Raw genomic sequence first — 22201 nt, 5'->3', positions numbered from 1 at the left:
AATTTGAAACAAACAAACAAAAAAACCCTCACATTATTTTGAGCAAAAGAAGCCAGGAACAAAGGGATGATTTTTATGATTCTATTTATATGAAATTCAGTAACAAACAAAATTAGCCTATGCTGACAGAAGCCAGAGTGGTGGCCACATGGCAGGAGAGGATACAGACAGTCCAGGATCAAGGAGGGTCTCTGGGCTGATGGAGAAGTGGGCCTCTTCACATGGTGGTATGTACATAAATATGCTCACACCTAAGTAGCCCCAAGCTTGCTTACAATTTATACATTCAATGCATATCATACCTTCATTTAAAGTAATGGAGGGCAAAAGGACCAAAGAAGCCGTAGAATTTTAAAGAAAATAACAGTTGACTTTATACTTTAGTCAAAATGGCATAACATTGAAGTTCAAAGTTTGCTGATGGTGTTTTCTATCCATTTTTCTTCCATTACTTCAGATTTTTGTGTGCACTACTTACGTAGCTATCATTTAATTCAGGGATTAAAGGAAGGAAACATGAAAGAAGATGGCAATGCAGGAAGACCAAGTTATCTGACCTGTTTGTTTCTGCTGTCTTTGAGCAGAGCAAAGGCCGGCTTAGGAAAGAAGTCTTGCGCTGCAGTGTCCTGGTTAAATATGGCATTCTGACTTCAAATGTCCTGATCCTCAGTCATATCCATCAAGTAGACACATAGGGTGATGCCAACCAGCTTCACTGGCCCAGCCCAGCGATATAATTAGACCAGGGCCAAGTTCTAAGTACAGAGCCTCCCTCGGCAGAACCCCAAGGAGTGAGGCTCCCTGGGAAGTGAGTCCCCCCTAACTTGCATTCCCAAAATATGGACAACCTCCCCTGTAGTTCAAACAGAAGCTGAGTTTAGTGCCAAGACATTCTGATACCTTTCATTTCAGTGTTGTCAGGTTTTCTTTTCATGCTATTTAAGCCCCATACCATGGAGAGCTGGGTGAAATAAATGGTTGGTCATTATAACATTTTTAACTGTGACAGTCACTCTACAGTTGACAAAGCACATTTACATATAATGTCTGATCTGTATCTCAACAGCCTGTGATGTAGGTCGGGCAAGTGCCACCATAGCTTCTGGATTTTATCAAGAGAATATCCTAACTCGGCAGAGGGTAGGGGATGGAGGGTGTCTCAGGGCCCAGAGCCAAGCCAGGTGTCCTCACAGTGGGACAGTGCAGGTGACACCTTGCCTTCCCTCATCCCTGCTCTGTGTGGCAGCACTGCTAAACACACATCTCCCTGGGGCTGTAGTTTTGGCTCAAATTCTTAAACATCCCCAACTGACTCTAAGTCAAATGTCCAAACACCCCAAGAAAACCAAATCAAGATTTTGTCTGCAAATGGTCCGGTTTCACTCTCCAAGCTGATTATCATGGGCCTGAAACAGAGCAGCCTTTTTTTCATAGAAGAACAGTGGTTGTGAGGTGCACAGGAATTTATTTATTGCCTTCTCTATCTCTGCCCCCTATCCTGCCACTCCATCACATGAAATTGCCATCAGATCAGCTTGCCAAAACAAAGTCATTATGTTTAGTCCAGAATGTGGTTAGTAGTGGTTCTGGGTACCTGCTCTCTTGTCCCCTTTTTTTCTTTTAAATGAGTCGGCATAAACCTAAACAGGAGAATCAGGAGAACAGGTTTCTCATAATTGGCCCAACCATTTCCTATCAAGCCCAAGACCAATAACAGCATTTATGCCCATGGTAAGCACTGGGCCAGGGATGGCGTTGATGGTAGGAGGGCAGGTACCCGCTCTCCTGTCCTGATCTATACCAAGTACCAAGTGGTGACTTCAGCCTCCTCGTTACAGGGCTTTCCCTAGAGGAGACATGGAAAGGTGAAATGAGACAGAAGGAAGTAATGTCGTGGTAGTCAGCCCATCTTCACAGGGAACGAGGCCCATCATCATTCTGCTCATGGCCCAGACCTCCTCCCTGCTTGGTCCATCTCAGAAGGCTAATGTGGACACCTATTTTCCAACTTTATTTTCTGCTTTATGCATTTCAGCCAATTTGAGTTTCCCACACCTGCCATGATGTTGCTTCTTTACCTTGACTCCTGAAATTCCTTCTCCCTGGCATGTTCTCCTCCTATCATCCCACTTCCAAGTTCTTTCCATCCTTTGCACTATGTAAAAAGCCATATGACATCACACAACTTCTTAATTTCCTCATAAAGTAGCAGCTCCTTTCCCTGAATCCCAAGGTGGTTTCACTTGCATATATTAATGACCTGTCACTTTGTATGTGGCACCTACATGACTCAAAATAACTAACATCACTCTAATCCTTGGAACCCTTACCAAACAAATACTTAATCCTTACATCCACCCTAGTAGGTATTTTATTAGTCAGGATAGGCAAGGTTTCACTGCAGTAACAAAATCTGCCCATGGCTTAACATGACAGAAACTTCCTGTGCTCCATATCTGTCATGTATCAGTGGAAAGTCTGCTCACCACAGCTGGACTGATGATGCAGTCACTCATAACTTTCATTATAACCTGCAAGTTATAATGCTAACTGACAGAGCAATTGCTAATTGATAGAGCAATCATTAAGTGCTACATCCCAAAGTAAAATTGATTATTTTCTTTGTAGCTTATTGGATAGAATTACTTACATGACTACAGCTGCCGCTAGGAGAACCTGTGGTCTTTCTGGGTACCTAGAAGAGGGAGAGCTGGCATATTGGAAGAACAGTATTGAGGGCCTCAGATGGATGCTATTATTATCTTCATCTTATAAATGAGGAAACTAAAGCTCAGAGAGGTCAAGCACTTGAAGCTGGAGGACAGAAGTTCATTGTAAAAAAAAATAAAATAAAAGTATGAATACTTTCATCTACCCTCTTACCCATAAGTCATAGCAGGAAGACTCAAGGAATACAGAATTGGTAAAAGCACTGACTTTATAACAAGTTAGGACTGGGTTTGAGTCCTCCCTCCTACAGCTTACCAACTCTTTAGGTAACTTTCTTTAATGAACTTGAACTTCCTCCTCCATAAAACTAGTCTAATAATTTTCAGCTCAAAGGCTAGTTGTGAATCAGTTCTGTGTGTCACATGCCTGGTACATGATAGGGACACAGTAGGTGGCAGACACTGTCGGTGGGGTTTTTCCATTTAAAACTCACCCTGGTTTCATTGACAACTTTGCATATAAGACACAGAGGCTCTGAAGGAACATTTCAGCTACCCATCAACGCTCTGGGTATCTGTTTTAAATAGTCGATGTTGCCTGGCAGTATGGGATTCTCAGGTACCTGAGTGACTCACATTCTTTAATAAGCTTTCATTAAGGAGAATGAAGCAGCTTGCATTGGTACCAACACCCACAGAATCCTAATCTCAGCTGCAGGGTGGCAGGGTCGAAGAAACCAATAAAAGGAGATGAGACTGAACAAACACAAAGACCTCTTCCTTCTCTGGGCAGAGAAGAAATGTCACTTCATAGGGGAGGGAATCACACAACTAGGTGAAAGAACAACAGAAAACCAGAATCAATAGATGTGGAGATGAGTTTAGCTTGGTTTGTCATATTGCTAAAAATGTAGGAACTTGTTATTTGTAATCATCTCAGCATCATCCTGTAACCGTGAGCATCCTCACTTGCACTTGTAGGTGTTGAACTCCTTCTTGTTTCTTTTCCTTTTGGGGGGGGGGGTGGGGGGATTGGGGATTGAACCCAGGGGCACTTTTCCACAGAGTCCTATTCCCAGCCTTTTTTATTTATTTTTTGAGACAAGTTGCTGAGGCTCTCGCTAAGTCACCGAGGCTGGCCTTGAATTTGCAATCCTCCTGCCTCAGCCTTCCAAGCTGCTGGGTTACAGCATGTGTCACTGTGCCCAGCTGTGTTGAACTCTTTCCACAGTCTTTGCCTCCCTTTGATGAACAGGAGGAAAAGTTTGAGTCCTCCTCCTACATAACCTTCCGTTATATTTCCAATTTGTTAGGACTGTTAAGAGACAGACTGTCATGACCTATTGCTCCTCTATGTGTCCTTCCTGTTCCCCTTTATGTCCTTTGCAGGCAGCACTTGTTACAATGTGGGAAGGGTCAGGGCTCTGCTGTGAACTGAACAAATAAGATGGGTTCAGATTGCACCTTAGAGGTGTTTCCTGAACTGTCGACCTGTTTCACTTAACTCTAGATTCTTTCTCTATTCCTTTAGTGACTTTTCTTTCCATTTAGAAGGGGAAAACTATTTTGCAACCCTAATTATGAAGATATAGTTTACATATTTGGTGACTGGCACAAGAAATATGGTGCTAGAAATTAATAAGTATTTGTTCATCATACCATGACCGCCCTATATGTCTTTTTCTTTTTTTTTCTCTTAGTTCATAATTTTTAAAATTGTAGTTATTTGCTTTCTATGTTAAAATGGTTCTACTGAAGTATGGAAATCATAGTAATCATAATTTCTGAAATTAAGGTGCAGTACAGTGCTATTAATAAGATGAATGATGGCTGACTATGAAGGAGTACCAAGAATTGTGTTTAAGCTTTGTGGGCAGTGTTTTCTACCCACCCCCAACCACCACCACCACAGTCATTCACTTGCAAACTTGAAACCTACAAGATGAAATTTCACCATGAGATACTGCGTCTTAGAGAGCTAAGGTGAATTGCCTAAGACTGAAAATAACAAATAACAGTGAACCCAGGATTGTAAACTTTCCTTGGTCTTTTCATTTTAGTTGACAAGGCTGGAGGGCTGTGCCTTGTAGGGAGAGGCCTTGTCTTATTCATCCCTGTACCCAGCTCCTGGCACAGAACAGAACGGAACAAGAGGGTGACATAGCTGGGGCTCTATTTTAGGAAGATAAATCTGGCAACAACGAGTGGGATGAAGAGAACAGGAAAGTCCTGGCAGCTCAGAGAACAGCTAAGATGCTCCTGCAGTAATACAGGGAGAAAGATGAAGGAATGGTGAGTGAGGGAGCCACCGAGGAGAGCAGAGAAGCCATGAATGGGCAAAGACAGGAAGAGTGCAGGAGGAGTGCATGGATGAAAGCTGATGAGTGAGCAGAGGCTGGGAGAGGGCGGGTCCTTGGATAAGTAAATATCCACTCACATGGCAAATGTGCCCTGAGCATCAGCTGCGTACCAGAAACTAATGAAGATGCCAGGATACAAGAGGGAATCAAACAAATGTGGATTTTGCTCTTGTTGACCTTGTATGCTAACTAGAGGATGTCTCAGAATTCTCCAGGAAAACTGGACAGTGGGAGAGAGAGAAAGCGCCCAATCTATACAGAGGTGTTTCCAGAAATTGACTTGCATGGGGAAAGGGGCTGTTAGGTCTGAAGTCTGCAGAGCAGGCCTAGGGCTGCAAACTCTTGGGCCAGGAGCAGATGCTACAGTCTCGCAGGATTTCTTTTCAGGGAAAACTTTGCTTTGCTCTGAAAACCTTTCAAATGATTGGATAAGGCCCACCCAGATTTCTGAGGATCATCTCCTTTCCTTAAAGTCAACCAGCTGTAGATACTATCCATATCTGCAAAGCACCTTCACAGCAACACCTGGGCTAGTATTGACTGAACAGCTGGGTACAGTAGCACTGAGAGTTGGCACAGGAATACCAGCCATCAGAGAGGAGAGAAAGCTGATGTGCAGAAATCACCAGGGGCCTTCGAGAATAAATGCAGGCCAAAATGTTAAAGCCCTAAGGGTGGGTGCTGTCACCGTCCTTATTCCTGCGCTCCTGCAGAAAACAGATGAGTCATCTGCCTCCCAGGAACGTTCCAATGGGACCAGGATGTCTGACCTTTCCCCCAAGAGTCAGGCCCTTGTTTCCTGAGTAATCATGGAACCTTAACCCAGGGAGCTCAGCCTTGCTTCCTGGGGTGCAGGGAGTGGTTTCATCCCCAGGTACCAGTCACCCTTCTCCTGGTGGCCCTGTTCCCCTACCCACCCACCCACCCCCACACACAGTGGCCTGGCTGCCTTCCAGTGCCCAGCTCGGGGCTGTGTCACTTCCTCAAGTCAACGTTCTCTGAACTTGGACAAATCTCACAATTTAAGCCCCACCTCCAAACCTTCTGACCTTCGAAAGTGGTATGATTTTCACCAAGCAGTCTATTCAAATCCTATTTTATTCATATCTGCCTTTCCCGTTGTTCTGAGGAAAGGCCCGAAGTCACTGTTGTGCTGATTCATGGTACTGAGCCCAGTTCTTGGCATATACTACCTGTTAAATAAACAAATGGATAAAGGAAGGAATGAGTGAGATATATGCTTTCCAAGCAGTTGATCTGCAGGGCATTCTGGACAGTGACCTGGAAATACCACAGCACAGCCTTTGGCTCCTCTGCTTTTCTAGTTCTCAGTCTGATCCCACCCTGGGTATCCCTCATCCTGTCCTCAGCACTTGAGTTCCTATGGATTTCTGTCTAAACCCTGGCATTTCCAAGACTCTTCTCTCATATGGGGGTACCTTTTAAGCATTTGAGCCCAAAGCCCCTTCATACAAAACAAATGAGGTTTTTTTCAGAACTGTTAGGACAGAAGAAGACAAAAATGAGAGAACAGAATGGAAGGATTCAAGAATAGAGCTCTATGCAGCAGACAGATGCAGGCCCGGATGGAATGTCCTAGAAAGCTCTCCTCCTGAAAACTGGCCATGTTCTCTCTCCTTGCTTCAGGCAGGAAATTCTGACTGCTTTTATGCATGGTCTGGAGTCTTGTGAGTTAGGAGCTCCTGATATCTCTGTGTGGGATTTTGTGAGTCCTTGAGAGAAAGTTCTGTTAGGAAACCCTCCTCATGCCTACCTTCTGCCATCATATGAAGGCCCCAACTGGCACATGAGATTGTCCACCTGGTGGAGCACACCAAGGTGCAGCCAGCCACAGGCACCCCCAGGGGAACCACAGAGCCCCTCACCGTGTCTCCTGACCCGACAGCAGCCGTGACAACGAGGAAGTCATTTGTGTTATTAAATGCTCCCAGGAGCTCTTACGCCCTTTATGTTTGACCCAAATATCCATGAAAGTCAGCCTTTACTTTGCAGTCGTCTTCTGACTGTGGGAAATGGAATTTGGATTTAAAAAAAAAAACTAGCCTCTACCACGTCATCCTGCAGGGTCTATTCGGGTTTCACCACTTGTGTTCTTACCATTAAATGTTCCTCGTATTGAGGAAGAGAAAAATCCCTCAGTTTCTGCATTCTCTATACTGTCTGAAGCATGGAAAAGTCCATTGTAAATCAGATAGGTCAATCCCGGGATCCACACAGATTTTGGACTAGGGTATAGTGGGAAACCCAGTGGCCCAGGAACTAGGTGACCGAGTTTCGAGTCTTGGACCTGCCACCCATCCAGCAATTGAGGGACCTCGGGCAGGCTGCTAGTCTGTAGTGGAACAGGTAGTCTCTGCCGCCACCACCGCTCTAAGATGTATGGTTCTCATTGCAGGCATCTTTTCCACAAGTCCTGTGTTGACCCCTGGCTTCTAGACCATCGCACCTGCCCCATGTGCAAGATGAACATTCTTAAAGCCCTAGGGATCCCGGTAAGCACAGCACAGCCTACACCATCGTCATGTCTGTCTTTCTGCTTGACCCCCAGAGCAGTGAGAAAGCTTCTTACCTGGATTTTCTATGTCCTCTCAGTCACATAGCAATGATATCATCCAGTGAGGCCCCAAGAGAACTCCATGTTTGAAAACATTTCTCCTGTCACTTTTTCTCCGTCTGAGGACATCACCCATTCCACCACATCCATTGAATTTATCCATGAGTCAGGATGCCACAGGTGCAGCTCACAGGTGTCTTTCTGAAGGGCAGCTGGGACACCAGCAGAGGTATGCTGGGCCACTGCACATTGACCACCTCTGTGGTCATCACCCCAGCCTAGCCATCGAAGAGATCTGCATGCCACACTTTCAGGTCATGGTCACCTACTTTTGGGAGGCAACAAGTGCCTTCCAGCTAAGGGAGGGCAGGACAGCGGCTGAGAACCAGGCTCCAGGCCTCTGTTAACCCAGATCTCTGCAAAGAGCTTGGGCAAACAGGAAAGCAGAGCCAGAGACACTTAAGTTTTGCACTATTATTAAGCTGCTTCCCTCAGTCACGTGTTTTCAAAAGCTCTCTCCAATGCAAGGAGAACCTGCCAGCTGGCTTGATGCTCCAGGGAAAGACTTTCCTGGGACGGTATCAAGTGAACCCCACAAGTGGTGGCTGGTGAGGCACCAGCTGCTGTGTGTTATCCCCTCTAAGCAGAAGAGGGTAGGAAATGAGCCAGTCTCAGAGATGTGCAAAAACATAAGGCACTGTCTAAAAGAAGCCGCACAAACACACGGAGCCAGCCTCCCGCATCCCGCTGTATTTGCTGCAACCTGCCTGTTTGTCACTTCTCACTACTAACGGCAGAGAACAAAGAGAATGTTCACAGTCGCAAGATGCCACTGAAAAAGCAAGGCATCAGATCACATATCAAAGTCTTTCTTAATGCCAAAGGGCTAATTAGGAACTTCAGAGTGACTGTTAGAGAAGACACCCCCGATGCATTCTGGGGACATGCACTGGCTGGGTTTCTCGCCCTGCATCAGCTGCCCCATGCCAGCTGTGTGCTGGTTTCCACGATCAATACACAAAACACAAATCAACTCACGTGGCTGGAGCTTTGAGCTCGATTTCAAAGGCAATGCATTAAATTTTCAGATCAGAGTTGCTAATGTGTAGTGCATTCAAGGTGAAAATCAATTACAGAGAATGTGAAATGTTAGTGAAAACCCAACATCGCTACCAAAAACTGGTGACTTTAAAAAAAAAAAAAAATCAAACCCAGTTTTGGCAGTTTTCACAGTTTGGCATCTCTAGCTGTGACCAGTTGTTTGATGGAAGGGGAACGTGCATATGTGTGTGCTTGCATGTGCCTGTGTGTCCTTGATGTCTGAAGTCTTCAGAATCCTCACAATTAAAGGACACAGTTGCATCCTTTCATCTGGTTCCTATTGTTGAGGATATTTTTCAAGATTGTAAGTGTTTGTCCTACCACTCCTTGTGACAATCCTCTGAGTTAAATTCTGTACTAAATAATATTTGGCTTCAAATATAACTCCCACATGGGTACAGTTTCTCCAGAAGGTACTTATAAAGAAGTTATGAATTATCACTCTTACTGTTGCTCAAGCAGAATTATTAAGTGGCCTTTGGGCTCATTTCCAAATGTAATAACATTTTAATTTTTAGCGATTGAGCATATTCTGGCCATGGTTTGAGGCCTGGACACTTGTCTGGATAGGATTTTGCTTAGCGTACTCGGTTCCCAGAAAAAGAAACACCAGTAGCATCTTTTGGATTTTGCCAAGGAATTTTAAAGGCCACCCAAACAAGAGCATGACACACATCCGAGCCTGCCCCACAGAACAGAACATCCTCCATGAAGAAGGTCCGTGGTGTGTGCGACTCTGACGAAGCACCAAGACATATGGTTAGCCTCCCTGTCTCCGGGGCTCTTCGTTTTTGTCCAAGAGAATGATAAAGTCAGAATCCAGCGGGAATTTGGGGTTTCATTTCATTCTGCCCTACCCTTGGGGAATAGTATGCCTAAAATATACCAATGATATGATTTCTGTTCATTCTAATAGCTTCCCATATCATTGGATATGCGCACAGCCTTAATTAGAAAATGCTTCCTGTGCTATCTAAAACCGTTTTTATGCAACTTATAGACACTGTCTTACAATTTTCCTGTATCTTCATACACCATTTCTTCTGTAAGGAAAATTGGATAGAGCCTGTCACACTCTGATAATTGACATCTGTTAATCCATTGCTGTATCCCTAATATATGCTAAGAGCTCAATAAATATGTAGAACTGTAACCCTCCAGAGTATTGTGGGCTGGCAGTGCATGACCTGTATTTGTGAATTACATCCTGTTTCCCCTTGAAACGATGTCAACTCACAAACAACTAGTTGTAATTCTGATTCATAAGATTGTCCATATCCATATGGAATCTTATTTTTGTTTGTGGTTTTTCATTTTTATTGGTCTTGATTGAGTGTTCGTTTGGCTGCCTATGCTATAAGGCAAATAAATATAAGTTGAATACCAAGAGCTGGGACATTTAATTTTCATCATCGAATTCTCTACGTTGGACCACAGAATGAGAGCACACCTCAGTGATCTGAACGTCCCATCTCGACGAGTGCCTTTTCCCATCATATTTTGCCAAAAGAAATATAAGAATGAACTGAAAACAGGAGAAAGTTTGTGTGGGTTTTTTTGTTTGTTTGTTTGGTACCAGGGATTGCATCCAGGGGTGATTTACCACTGAGCTACATCCCCAGCCCTTTTTATTTTTTATTTTGAGATAAGGTCTTGCTAAATTGCCCAGGCTAGCCTCGAACTTGCCATCCTCCTGCCTCAGCCTCCAGGGTCACTGGCGTTTCAGGTGTGCCCACCACACCTGGGCAGAAGTCCCTTACTATCAGAAGGATCGTCACCCTTTTGTCTACCTTAGAGTGCTTAGTTCTCCTTGCAGCCCAGTGAAGGGCAGGTCTGTCTTTATAGGAAAACAGTGCTAAGGTCCCTTGGAACTGGGAAGGGTCTTTTATATGCCAGCATACACACCCTTATCTCTGTGATCCTGATATGAATAGCGTGATAACTACCACTGAGCAGAACATCCTCTGTGACCACAAGTTTACACACCAGGCTTGTCAGCAGTTAAGTCTTCCAGGAGTTTCCCCATGCTGACCTGAATTTCAACGCCTAAACAGTGTTCAATTGCAGATAGCATTGGACTTCTCTTGGAAACATTCTGATTGAGACTTTTCTTAGAAGGGTACAAATTTGGTTTCTTTTCAACACATTATTCTGTGTGATGAACCATGGAAAGTGGATTAAAGCTGGTAGGCTCTGGAAAGATGGTCTATTAAATGTTATGTCCAAGCCAGATTATGCATGCCTGCCACCACTGAGTCTCACTCAGCTAATCAGCTTTTTCTCTTCTTCTGTCTCCTCTGTTGAGGATCTAGCACCCTCTCTTACTGGCCTACAAAATAAAAGCAAAGAAATGCATGGCATGGAAATTAAGAAATAAATGAAATGAAAGAACAGTATCAGCAACCATAATCAGTATTTCAAAAAGCCTATCAGTTGCTGTTACATGGGATGGCTTTCAGCACTTCATGGCTGAATGAACACCCAGCACCGTGTCCCCCTTATGAAATCCTTTCCGCCCCAGGACCCCACACACAGTTACTTCTGTTTAATGAACATCTTTACATAGCGTACCTTTTCTTTCACATAGAACTTTACAGTTCTCAAAGTATTTTCTCAAATTGTCCCTTGATTAATCTTGGGCAGATACTAATGTGCCCAAGTTTTCAGAGCAGAAATCTGAGATTCAAATAAAATGTTCCAATCGACATTTATTGAGCACCTGATAATTATCAGTGTTACTATGTGGAAGCTTGAAATGCAAGATCAATATTCCATGGCTGCTTCTCTTTACCCTGCTTGTGGACTAGCAGAAGGCAGACACACTAGCAAATGACCATCCATAGTGGGAAAAGTGTCAAGGAAGTGCTCCAGGATCCGTCAGGACAACTCCCTGGGAAGGTGGCATTGGCCTGAGACTTAAAGTGTGGTTAGGAATTTGCCAGACATCATGTGAGACCTGGGATGGGAATGGGAGGGTGACTGTGGCAAATGTCATCCTGAGCAGAGGGACAGTGTAAACTGAAGCCCCGAGACAGGGGACGTATGGTGCTCCCCCGCCAAAGGCTAAGGGTGAGGTAGAACAGTAGGTGGGATCCGGCTGCAGAGCATCTGTTTCGGCAAGCTAAGGAGCTGGTGATCCACTCCCTGGGAGAAGAGAAGAATCCTACCTGTGTTTCCTTTGGGAAAACGAAAAATGTCATGATGAGAGAATGAGACTGAAGGGAACTGAAGAGACCCAAAGGAGATGATTGGGGATGGAGAGGCATGTTCATAAACACACCTGCTGGTGTCCAACTTCAAAGCCAGTAAATGTAGTAAATTTGATGGTCATTCTGTAAGTTGATTTTTGACAAATTGAGTTTTAATGAATGACTCACTTCCAATAGATACAGAGAAAGAAAAAGGAAGAATAGAAGAAAGGAATAAGGTAACTGTGAGGAGTTTGTGGGGTGATGGAGACTTCCAGCTGATCACTGGAAACACAGGGGTGTCCCTGAAGGCACATCCTTACACAGCCATGGAGGGGAAGCTTGGGCAAGGGTCCAGCACTTGGATCTGCTCTGTGCTCCCCATGAGTCCACGAGTTGTAGGTTTTGCCTTTTAAGGCTCTTTGAATACAGTGTTATCGTTGTGAGGCTAATTCAGTGTCAACCCCAAATTCTTTTCACATTCTATAAACACTGGGAGTGGAAAGACATGTCATCACCATCCTTGAAGACAAAGGTGAAGTTCAGACCAAAGCTATTCTAATATTACTGAAGACCCTATCTTTTCACCACCACCTTTAAAAAAATGATTTTCATAAGTTCCGGTAAAGACACAACAACTGAAAGTAATTTTTAAAGCTTTTTGTGGAAGAGGGAAATATATTCTTTATTACTTCAAAAAGCAGAACTAAGATCAGAGTGAGACTTGAAAAGAGTAAGATTTTGCCCAATAACAGAGATGCCCAATGATGGTACCTAACATAACCTGCCTACCAAGGCAGAGAGCAACTTTTGCTATTCAAAGGGAGAAGGCAATGTTTTTAGGGAGGAGAAATATTGTAATGAAAGGGTGATGGAATAAGATGGTCTCACCCTGGCTTTTTGATTCTAAGATTTAATTTAAAGGATTTGACCAATAATGTATGTTCAGTTCCATGTGAAGTTTAGGATATTTTTCTATAGTTGATTTTTGCTTGTATTTGTGTGTACATATATATCTTTAAGGAACCATTCAAAATGAGTCAAATTCTGTCCCATTCACACTTGAGTATTAGCATATTTGTAAACAGTGAAGGAATCTTTGGGGATAAGTATCTATTCTATGTGGGATGTGCACATTGTCTAAAGGCTCTTCTATCACCATAAATAAATATATGTATTCTCCATAACTAATTCTTTAAAAGTAGAGATCTTGATATTCCTGGAATTAAAACTTTATAAACCAACATGTAAGAGGAAACTTTGAAAATGAATTTTGGAAGATCTTTTCATGCTCATGTTAAGATCTTCTTATGTTAATGCAAATGTGGACTGTTTTCCAAAAAATTAGCTTAAGAAAACAGTACAAAAAAAATGTTAATACTTCTTTGAGTCAAAATATTTAGGGTGTATAATAGCATCTCTAAATTGATGACCCACTCTAAGAATAGATCTTTCCCTCCCTCCCCCAGCCCAATGCTGACTGCATGGACGACCTACCCACTGACTTTGAGGGCTCTCTGGGGGGTCCACCAACCAACCAGATCACAGGCGCAAGCGACACAACAGTGAACGAAAGTTCAGTCACCTTGGACCCTGCTGTCCGGACTGTGGGAGCCCTGCAGGTGGTCCAGGATGCAGACCCCACGCCCCAGGAGGGAGAAGCCATCTTCACCACCAACAGTAAGTTCTGCTGTGCTTAAAGGTGCTGTTACCAATCCCAAGTGGCTCATAGTTATGCCCAGGGAGAAAAGTATAAACTGAATGAGTATATCATTGCCAGTCTCAACAGTCATGCCTGTTGGACCCTAAGAAGTCCAGATCTTTCCAGAGCCAGCAGGGCAGACAGCACACCTGGCCCTGCACACCCACACTCACACCAGCGGCACACACCGCAGCACCACAGGTTCTCCAAGTCCAGAGTCAGGTAGGGAATAGGTCTTGCCTCTGAGGGTGGACAGCAGGTGAGAGAAGCAGCCCCATGGTGTGCCCAGGATGACTGAATAGGACACAGTCCTGCCCACTTGTGAACGTGAGGTGCACATATGTGCATATTTGAGTTCCATGAGTGTGCCTGTAGCTTATGAGCTAGTTTGGACTATGAGCAGAAGGTCACTTTACCCATTGCTGTAGGACTCAGATATATAGGTATTTTATTTTTATTTTTATTTAAGAGACTGGTCTTTCTAAGTTGTCCAGGCTGGTCCCAAACACCTGGACACGAGAGATCCTCCACATCAGCCTCCCGGACAGCCAGGGTGTCACCATGTCCAGCTTGAGTACCCCTTGAGATGGGCATTTTTGCAGCATAGCCTAAAGTCCTGAAAATGGTGCCCTGCATGTTTAAATATCTTCCCCTCATCTCCTGCATAGACGGTCACTGGATTCTGTTCTGTCTCAGTGCCCAAATATCTGTATGGGCATCAAAGATCAAAACTAAAATCTAAAGTATCTACTATTTAGTCTAATGTAGCAGAGATAAAAGCTTAGGAGTTCTAAGAAAATCAGCATGCAAATTAACTGTGGTTTAACATTAAAAGAGTAGGTGGATGTTACAATTTTTAAACAAAGCATATTTTTCTTGATAGAAGTAATTTATTCGCTATAGAAAATTTGGAAATAGATAAAAGCAAATTGAAACATCTTGGTGTATTTCCTTTTACATCATCCTCTTTTTTAAAAAAAAATTATGCTAAACTCTAAAGATATGCATTTTTCTGATGAAGAAAGAAAAAAATCATCCTGTTGAAAGATTGAAAGATAAAGAATAAAAAAAGAATGAAAATTCAGTCAAGACACCACCACCTAGCAATAGTGGCTTTTAATATGTGGCCATTTCCTGGTCATCTTTGGTGATAAGAGTTGAGATGATGTTACAGAATTTTCATTTTGAGGATGGTAACCTTAGCATTTCACCAAGCTTTCACCCAAGGTAACTTAAAGAGGGATTTGGTGGGAAATATCTTCCAGGTAAGTTTTATTTGTTTGGGATAAATAAGAGTTTTAACTTCAAAAATCTAAACTTTTGGAATTTTTTTTTCTAAAACAATTTTACTTTTTATGTGTGTATCCTTGATCATTAAAATCTGGAATGTATTTCAGGACATTTTAGTTTCTACTAACTCGGTAATCACATGTAGCCAGTGGCTACCATACCGGAGAACATAGATCAGGAATCTCTGAAAATGAAGAACCTGAAAGATTATTTGACTTTTACCAGGATAAAGTTGTAAATTTTTAACAAAATAAAACAATGGCCCAGAGGAGTAAATGGCTGACCCAGGTCAAAGAGTAAGTTCAATTTTCAGTGGATCAGGTGGTTTCATTGTTAAACCATTTATCAGACATCTTCTTCAATCATGATTCATAACCACTGATGAGCTTAGTGAAGAATATTGGAAGGCCTGATAGAATTATTCTAGCAGTTCAAAAATATATAAAGCAAGAATATATTTAAGCCCATAAAAGACCAAAAAAATGGATCATTATCCTTACAAAGAATGATTATTTGATTTTCAAGAGACAGTTTGTCCTCTGTGAGATTCCTTATTTTGAAAGTGGCTTCATACTTCCTGTGTTTTAGCAAAGCCCAGATGGCAAATGAAAAAGCATTTTAATTTAATGTGGGTTAAATGACATTTAAAGTGAAATAGATGTAAATACACTGTGGGTAAAATACATTAAAAAATGAAATAGACTGTGTCCATGTAATTCACAATCCCTAAACTACTTTGTGCAAAGTGTTTGAGTCAGGGCGTTTGGGTGACAGCAGGCTTTTGGTAAATAACTTGAGGTCAAAGTGTTCAACCTAGGCTTGCAGCACATATTAAAAATGCCAGGTAATTTCAAAGGAAGGTATTGGCAAAAGTGAGATGAAGAGTTGGGAGCAACCAGATCACATCTAGTTCGAAGATTGATTGCAAATAGCAATGTGGCTAGAAAGATCCATTTCTGAGCACAGAAATGGAATTTATCTCACAAAATATTTTCCTAGACCATATATGTCTGATTAATTTTATTTATTGGGCTTTCACAGAATTTTATGGCCATAACCATTAACAAAATGGCTATAAACTCTTTAAGGGGAAAATTCTCTACAGATTTTTAAATTGCCTGGTGTCTTCGTCAAGTAAGTATTTAATCAATAAATGAGCAAACACAAATATATCACTACATAAATGAAAAGATCCAAGTTCTAATCAACATTAGTGTAATCAACTCTCTAACTATTTCTAAAAATAATGTAGATGGAGACGTAAATATAAATGAAGATACCATATAGCTATAAACCACCAATAAACAGGTTGGACTTGACTTTTCTCCAAATTCTCTTTTCCCTCCTCACATCTCCACAGATCCAGGAAATTACAGAAAAGAAAGAAATAATAGCAGCTAACAAATACATAGTCCCAGATATGTACCAAGCACCTTTTAAGCCTGTTTATCTGTTAGTTCACAACCACCTACAAGGTAAATATCATCTGTATCCTCACTTTACTGATGCAGAAAGGGAGGCACAGATCAAAGTGGCCAACCCGAGGTGGTTAGCTGGTGACAGGTGGAGCTGGAATTCATACAGGGCCGCTGGCTCCAGAGCTGTATGTACTCAGATAATGAAAACGGGAGTGGGGGGGGTCTAACACAGTTGCCTACACACTCCTCACTTTGTTGACTTATTTATTTCCTGCTTTCTCAAAGATCTCTGAAAAGATCAATAATTTGCTTAGCTCCTCCACCTTCATTCCTATCTCTTTTCTCCCTTTCCTGGCAAATCGTGCTGATGTGCAGCTGATCCAAAGCATGTCAAGGCGTTCTAGCACTCCTGGGGGCCAGGTGTAGAGCAGACTGGCTTTAGAGTGAACACCTAGAAAAGGAAACAAGAAAAGCATTTACAGCACCAAGGAAATCCAAGCTTGATGCAAGCCTGACTCTGGGAGAGAGACATTCTTTACCATGTACCTCCAGTGCTGCCAAAGGTCCTCCTATTGCAACCTCACAGGGCAGGTCCCCATGGCAGTCTTGCTCCCCCACCTTAGTGCAAGGATGTCCTTATGCCACTCGCCAGTCTTATCTGCAGGCCTGCTAGTGCCACTGCACGCCGCCATCTCCCTCCCCAGGCTTCAGCTGCGGGCTCTTGTGTTTTCTTCCACAGGGAAAAAAAGTTTCTAAGGAGCAAAGGGAAACACACCTAAACAAACAGCCCTGTGTGTTTAGAGATCTCAGAGAGGAGCCAGAGAAAGACACTGAGGGAGAAGACTTCATCACTCCTTCCCAACACAGCACCACTTGGCATCTGCTCGGGAGGGCCTGAACTCTTCCCTTTATAGGTCAAAGAGCTTGTTAACTCCACCTTCCATGCCTTGACTTCCTTATTGAATCACCACAAGTCCTACGGGATTTCCTACAAGTCATTACCCTCTTGCCATCCTCCCACCTCACCCTGGAAGGAACCAACCCTCAGCCTAAAGAGTAGAGGGTAGAGATGGACAGAATGGAGAAATCAGAAATCTACCCCAGGGCATTCTGAGAAGCCCTTGGCATGACACCTGTGGCCAGAAGAGATCTGGTGTCCAAACTTTACAAAAAGAAGCAACACTCACCAATTAGTGTGGATGCTCATAAAACTTGGCCAATGGAAATGAAAGGTAGTTTGGGTTTCCTCTGGAAACATCTTTGTTCTAACTTCCTATCATCTCTGATCCTTGGGGAAAGAACAGTGCATCTAACATCTAATGTGATTAACACACATGATTTGTGGAGTCTCAAATCACATCTTTATTCTTGCCACACAAATGTTTAACGTGTATGGAGTAGGTGGAATGTTCCTTGCCCCTTGATGCAGATCCCAACAGTCCTAGGAATTGTCTGTTAACTCTTAGGTAACTGACAGTTCTCAGAGTCCCTTTACGGACCAAACACAGAAACAGAGTGTTTCGTTTTGTTTTGTTCTGCTGTTTGGTTTGGTTTTGCTGTTCTTTGCTTTCCCACCAGGCCCTTTCTCCTGTAATTCCACAGATCTCTGTGGCTTATGTGCAAGACCTTCTGCAGTCCCCACCAGCCCAAATGGCTGCTGCCTCCTAAGGTTCCCTCCCATCTCCAGGAGCTCCTTTTACCTGGAGTCCACATGGAGCCTCGTCCAGCTCACTGTCCCACATGGCCACATTGGTACACTCACATGCCACCTGCCCTGACCACACACTGGGGGGCGAGCAGTGGCCATCTCCAACATCCAACCTCACATTGCAGACAAGACTCGGGAGTCCATACTCAGTTCTATCTTTTCTGAAGTTTGGCTGAAATATGCTTCAAAGTCCTGTGCAGCAGCCCCTCACAGGCTTAGGGCTGGGGGGTTCCCTTCCCACCCCGTTAGCTGGAGGAATGGATTTGCTTGATGACACTTTGTCCATAGATCATCTCTATACCATCCTCCAGCCCTCCTCTTCTTTGCTCTCCTTTGTATTGCCTCTATGGGGGTCAAGAATTATAGGACAGCTTCCCTTCATGTCCATTGTACATCCAGAAAGATGTACAGGCAGCAGAAGGGTAGGTACAGCAGTACAGACTGTCTCCTGCTTCTTGGCTCTCCACACCTCTTCAGGAGAAACTGAGGCAGGCAGAATCCCAGAGAGCACAAAAGAATTATTTCCCGAATATTTTCATCATCTTCACCTGAGGACCTCAGCACACTAAATATCACACTAAACTACAGTCTTTTTTAAAAGACCCTAGAGACCTGCCCTTCTGGAGGAGATTTCACATATATATTCGCATACTTTTCAAAATGTACTCATGAGACAAAAATAATAGCTAAGGCAGGATGATATTGTAGCATTGAAAAGAAAAAAAAAGTCACTTTCATGCCAGATCTAACAGCTATCACCGCAACCACCCAGGACTCTCCAGGGACAAAAACTTCAAACTAATTATGGAAAAAACTTCCAAAGTGTTCATATAGACACTTGTGCTTGGCCCATGGAGTGATTCACTTTCTGTGATTCGGGGAACTCAATAAAAGCTCCCTGGGGATTCTCCACTCCTAAGGACATATGGTCTTCATATCAGACCACAAATGACATTTGCTCATAGGTTTTAAGTTTATTTGGGGAACAGCTGATGAAGAAGCATTAGGAATATATTATATATATATATATATTCAAAAGTTGTAAGTGCTCCTCGAGTTACTCTGACCTCAACTTCAGCATGAAAACCAGAAAGAATGTGCGTTCAGGATTTTTCCAGGAAACTCTGAACTTGAACCTCTGAGAGTCAAAACAGCTGAGAGAAAGAGAGAGAGTGGGATGAACATCACATTGCCCTTCAGATCTGCAACTATACTTTGCTGCATTTGCAAAACAGGTTTGCAAAGGTTTTACGTGACTATAAAAAATATGGGCGCATTCAGAAATAAACATATCTAGATGAAGCATTCCTGTGTTTACGAGGGAGCGGCAAGAGTGAGTTGCCACATCTGCTTTTCTGACTTGCATTAAAGCCAGAAATGGCAAAGTATCTGCCCTTGACTATGGATAAATATGCTAGCTGGAACCAGCCACGAGAGCAATTTCCCCTGGTGCTCATAAGATTCACATTAGCCCTGGAAAGATGATTGCTTTGATTTGTGAGCATATTCCATTGTGGCAGACAAAGGAATCAGATGGCCCTTTTAAGAGCTTAGACCCCACTGCCATCTCCCCTTCAGGAAATAGCTAAGCCACAGTGGACGATCTCTATTCAAAATGAAGCATTTGCAGATTGTGACAATGCTCCCAACAATCATCTCCATGTCTCCCCATGTGCCAGGCCCCTGCAGCAACATCACCGCCTTGTTTCTGAGTCCTCTAGCTCTCCAGCTCAATGGCAGCCTCAGCAGAGGGACAGCTGTTCTGAAAAGCAAAGATCTTTGCAATCAGCAATGCCTCTGTCATCCAGCCTGCAGGCACAGCTATCCAATGTACAATCCACAGGGTTTTCCGTGATAACATTCCTTCTTGATTAAAAACACCTGCCAATCCAAGAAAGCCCACCCAGAGCCAGACTCGCAGGGCTTTTCCTGTCTGGTGTGTCAGGTCCCTCTGACAGGGAGGATTGAAGACCTGCAGATTCACCAACAGCCTGTGAGAGAATTAATCAATCTCAACCACAGATACATTGCCGCCTTGCAGCCCTCAGCCTGGATCTGATACACACCATCCACTCGGAAGAAGCTTGTCTTTCCCCAAATGAAATGACTCCGCCTGCAGCTTGACTCTGTTCCTTGCTGTGTGTTGGTCTCAGATGCTCCTGCTACTCCTTGACAATGCCGTCTCCAATTTGATGAATTGCTCACAATGCGGTCTTGGTTTTGATAAGTGTCGAGGCTCAACAGCTGTTCCCAGAGTGAGCTGGAAAAAGGAGCAAACATTGACACGCTGCAGGTGGAGCTCCCCAGCCAGGCCAAGGCCACAGACGGCAGCAGGAAGCACAAGTGGCAGCCAGCACTTCTGCAGTTTTTGAGCAGCATCGGGTGTCCGGAGGATGACATTCCTTCTTGCATTTCAGTTCTAAAAGCAAATTGCAAGGAAGTTTCATCATTCAAAGATCAAGAAATCAGAGGCAGCTGAAATGCCTTCTGGTTGAACTAAGGACTGTCTTTGGCAGTTCAGAATCTGAGAGTCACAGGATCACAGAAACCCAGTGATTCAGGAAAAAAACAAACAAAACAAAACAAAAAACAAAGCAAAGCTACCAGAACACTGCTGGATCTCCTTGATGTGTGATGTCATAGTGGGGCCATGACTAGAAAAGGCAGGAAGTGGGGGCCTTGGGCTTGCTGTGGCCTCCAATGACCAGTGTCACCTTGGGCAAGTCATTTGTCCCCTTTACATGTCTATTAGCCAGCTGAACTAGCCATGATTTCCAAGATCCTCCCCATAACTCTGTGATTAAAGATAGAATCCCTGTCTTGGCAGGGTTCTAAGTAGGAAAGGCTCAAGATCTTGCATCCTCATTTAGTACTCTTAGGACTAAACACATCTATAATTAGATAAATGTAGATATGTTAAATATATCTATATTGAGGATTTTTGCATATTTATGATGCTTTGTATTTTTATAGTAAATACCATATTTCTCAGGGAAGTAGAAAAAAATTTTTAAATCCTTGTGACATCATTTGGAATCTTCATTTTGTAAGTAGACATAAGTACAACATTCAGAGTTGTTGGTCCCAGGTCAAAGGAAAAAAAAAAACTCTCATCTGACCCCAGTTCCAGGGTGGTCTGTGCTATGTGAATCTATTTGTGTATCAGTAATTTTATAGAAAACTAGTGTTAATCACCCAGGAATAGCTTTGGGTCATGCAAGTATTTTAAGGCCTTATTTTACTTGTCACCAAAATATTTCAGCTCCAGACGTTTTAGTAAGGATTTAGTTAATTAGTTAACAAGGTGGATGATAAAGAGTAAGTTTCTCTCTTGCTTTGTCATTGTGAAATATGAAGCAGAAAAAAAAATGTTTTGTAAAGAACAATTAATTTAATCATGAATGTCAAGCCATTATTGAAACACAAAAATAAGAAATCTGAATATCATCTTTCAGAGACTCAAGGCTTACTCTCCCCTGACAGAAAGAAATACCTTTAATTTTCTTTCCAAGATCTCAGAACATAATTCACCCATAACATCTTGTTCTGTCTTCATAACATTCTCCAACAGTAGAAAAAAACAGTAATTTCCATCACAAAAGGGAAAATCAAAGCAGAGAAGCTAAATCCAGTTTCCTGCTCTAGCCTAAAAGTCTTTCCAAGACTGGACCATGTGGCTTAACTGGTTTCCTGGGGGGAAAAATGCCAGAAAAGCTTTCTTGTCTCCAACTAATACAGAAGAGTTGAAAACCTAATTAAAAACATGACCATATGGGGTGATTTAAGATGCAAGGGCATCAGGACTGGTTTTCTTGTCAAAGGAACCATCTAGCATGCACTCAGGATTTCTGGGCTGTGTGGCAGGTTCACCTCTGCTACCTACCCAAAATCTACCCAAAGATTGACAAAAGGTATAAACCTACATGGACACTAAGATCTGGGAAAAGATGACAATAGATAAAGTGACAAGAAATTTAGAGACCATCAGGCCCCACTGAACCACCGGGTAGTTGTAGTGCTGTGTTGAGGTCCCTCTCCAGGTGCAAGGCCACCCGTGTGCCACATTGATCAAAATGGAGAGCAGGGGTCGATATGCAGTCATGGAAGATTACCAAATATATATATATATATATATATATATATATATATATAGAGAGAGAGAGAGAGAGAGAGAGAGAGAGAGAGAACCT

At 43.0% G+C, this 22201-nt stretch overlaps 1 protein-coding gene across 1 annotated transcript in view; it reads left to right on the top strand.

Moving 5' to 3' along the window:
* Positions 1–22201, top strand: part of Rnf150 (ring finger protein 150) — a 222701-nt gene that overhangs the window by 161880 nt on the left and 38620 nt on the right. The window contains exons 5-6 of the mRNA XM_026386172.2: positions 7446–7542; positions 13363–13573. Of these exons, the coding sequence (XP_026241957.1) occupies positions 7446–7542; positions 13363–13573 (308 nt within the window). The remainder of the gene's footprint in view (positions 1–7445; positions 7543–13362; positions 13574–22201) is intronic.

The sequence above is a fragment of the Urocitellus parryii genome, chromosome 10, assembly GCF_045843805.1.
Source record: "Urocitellus parryii isolate mUroPar1 chromosome 10, mUroPar1.hap1, whole genome shotgun sequence".
NCBI lineage: Eukaryota > Metazoa > Chordata > Mammalia > Rodentia > Sciuridae > Urocitellus > Urocitellus parryii.
This window is presented reverse-complemented; position numbering and strand designations above follow the sequence as displayed.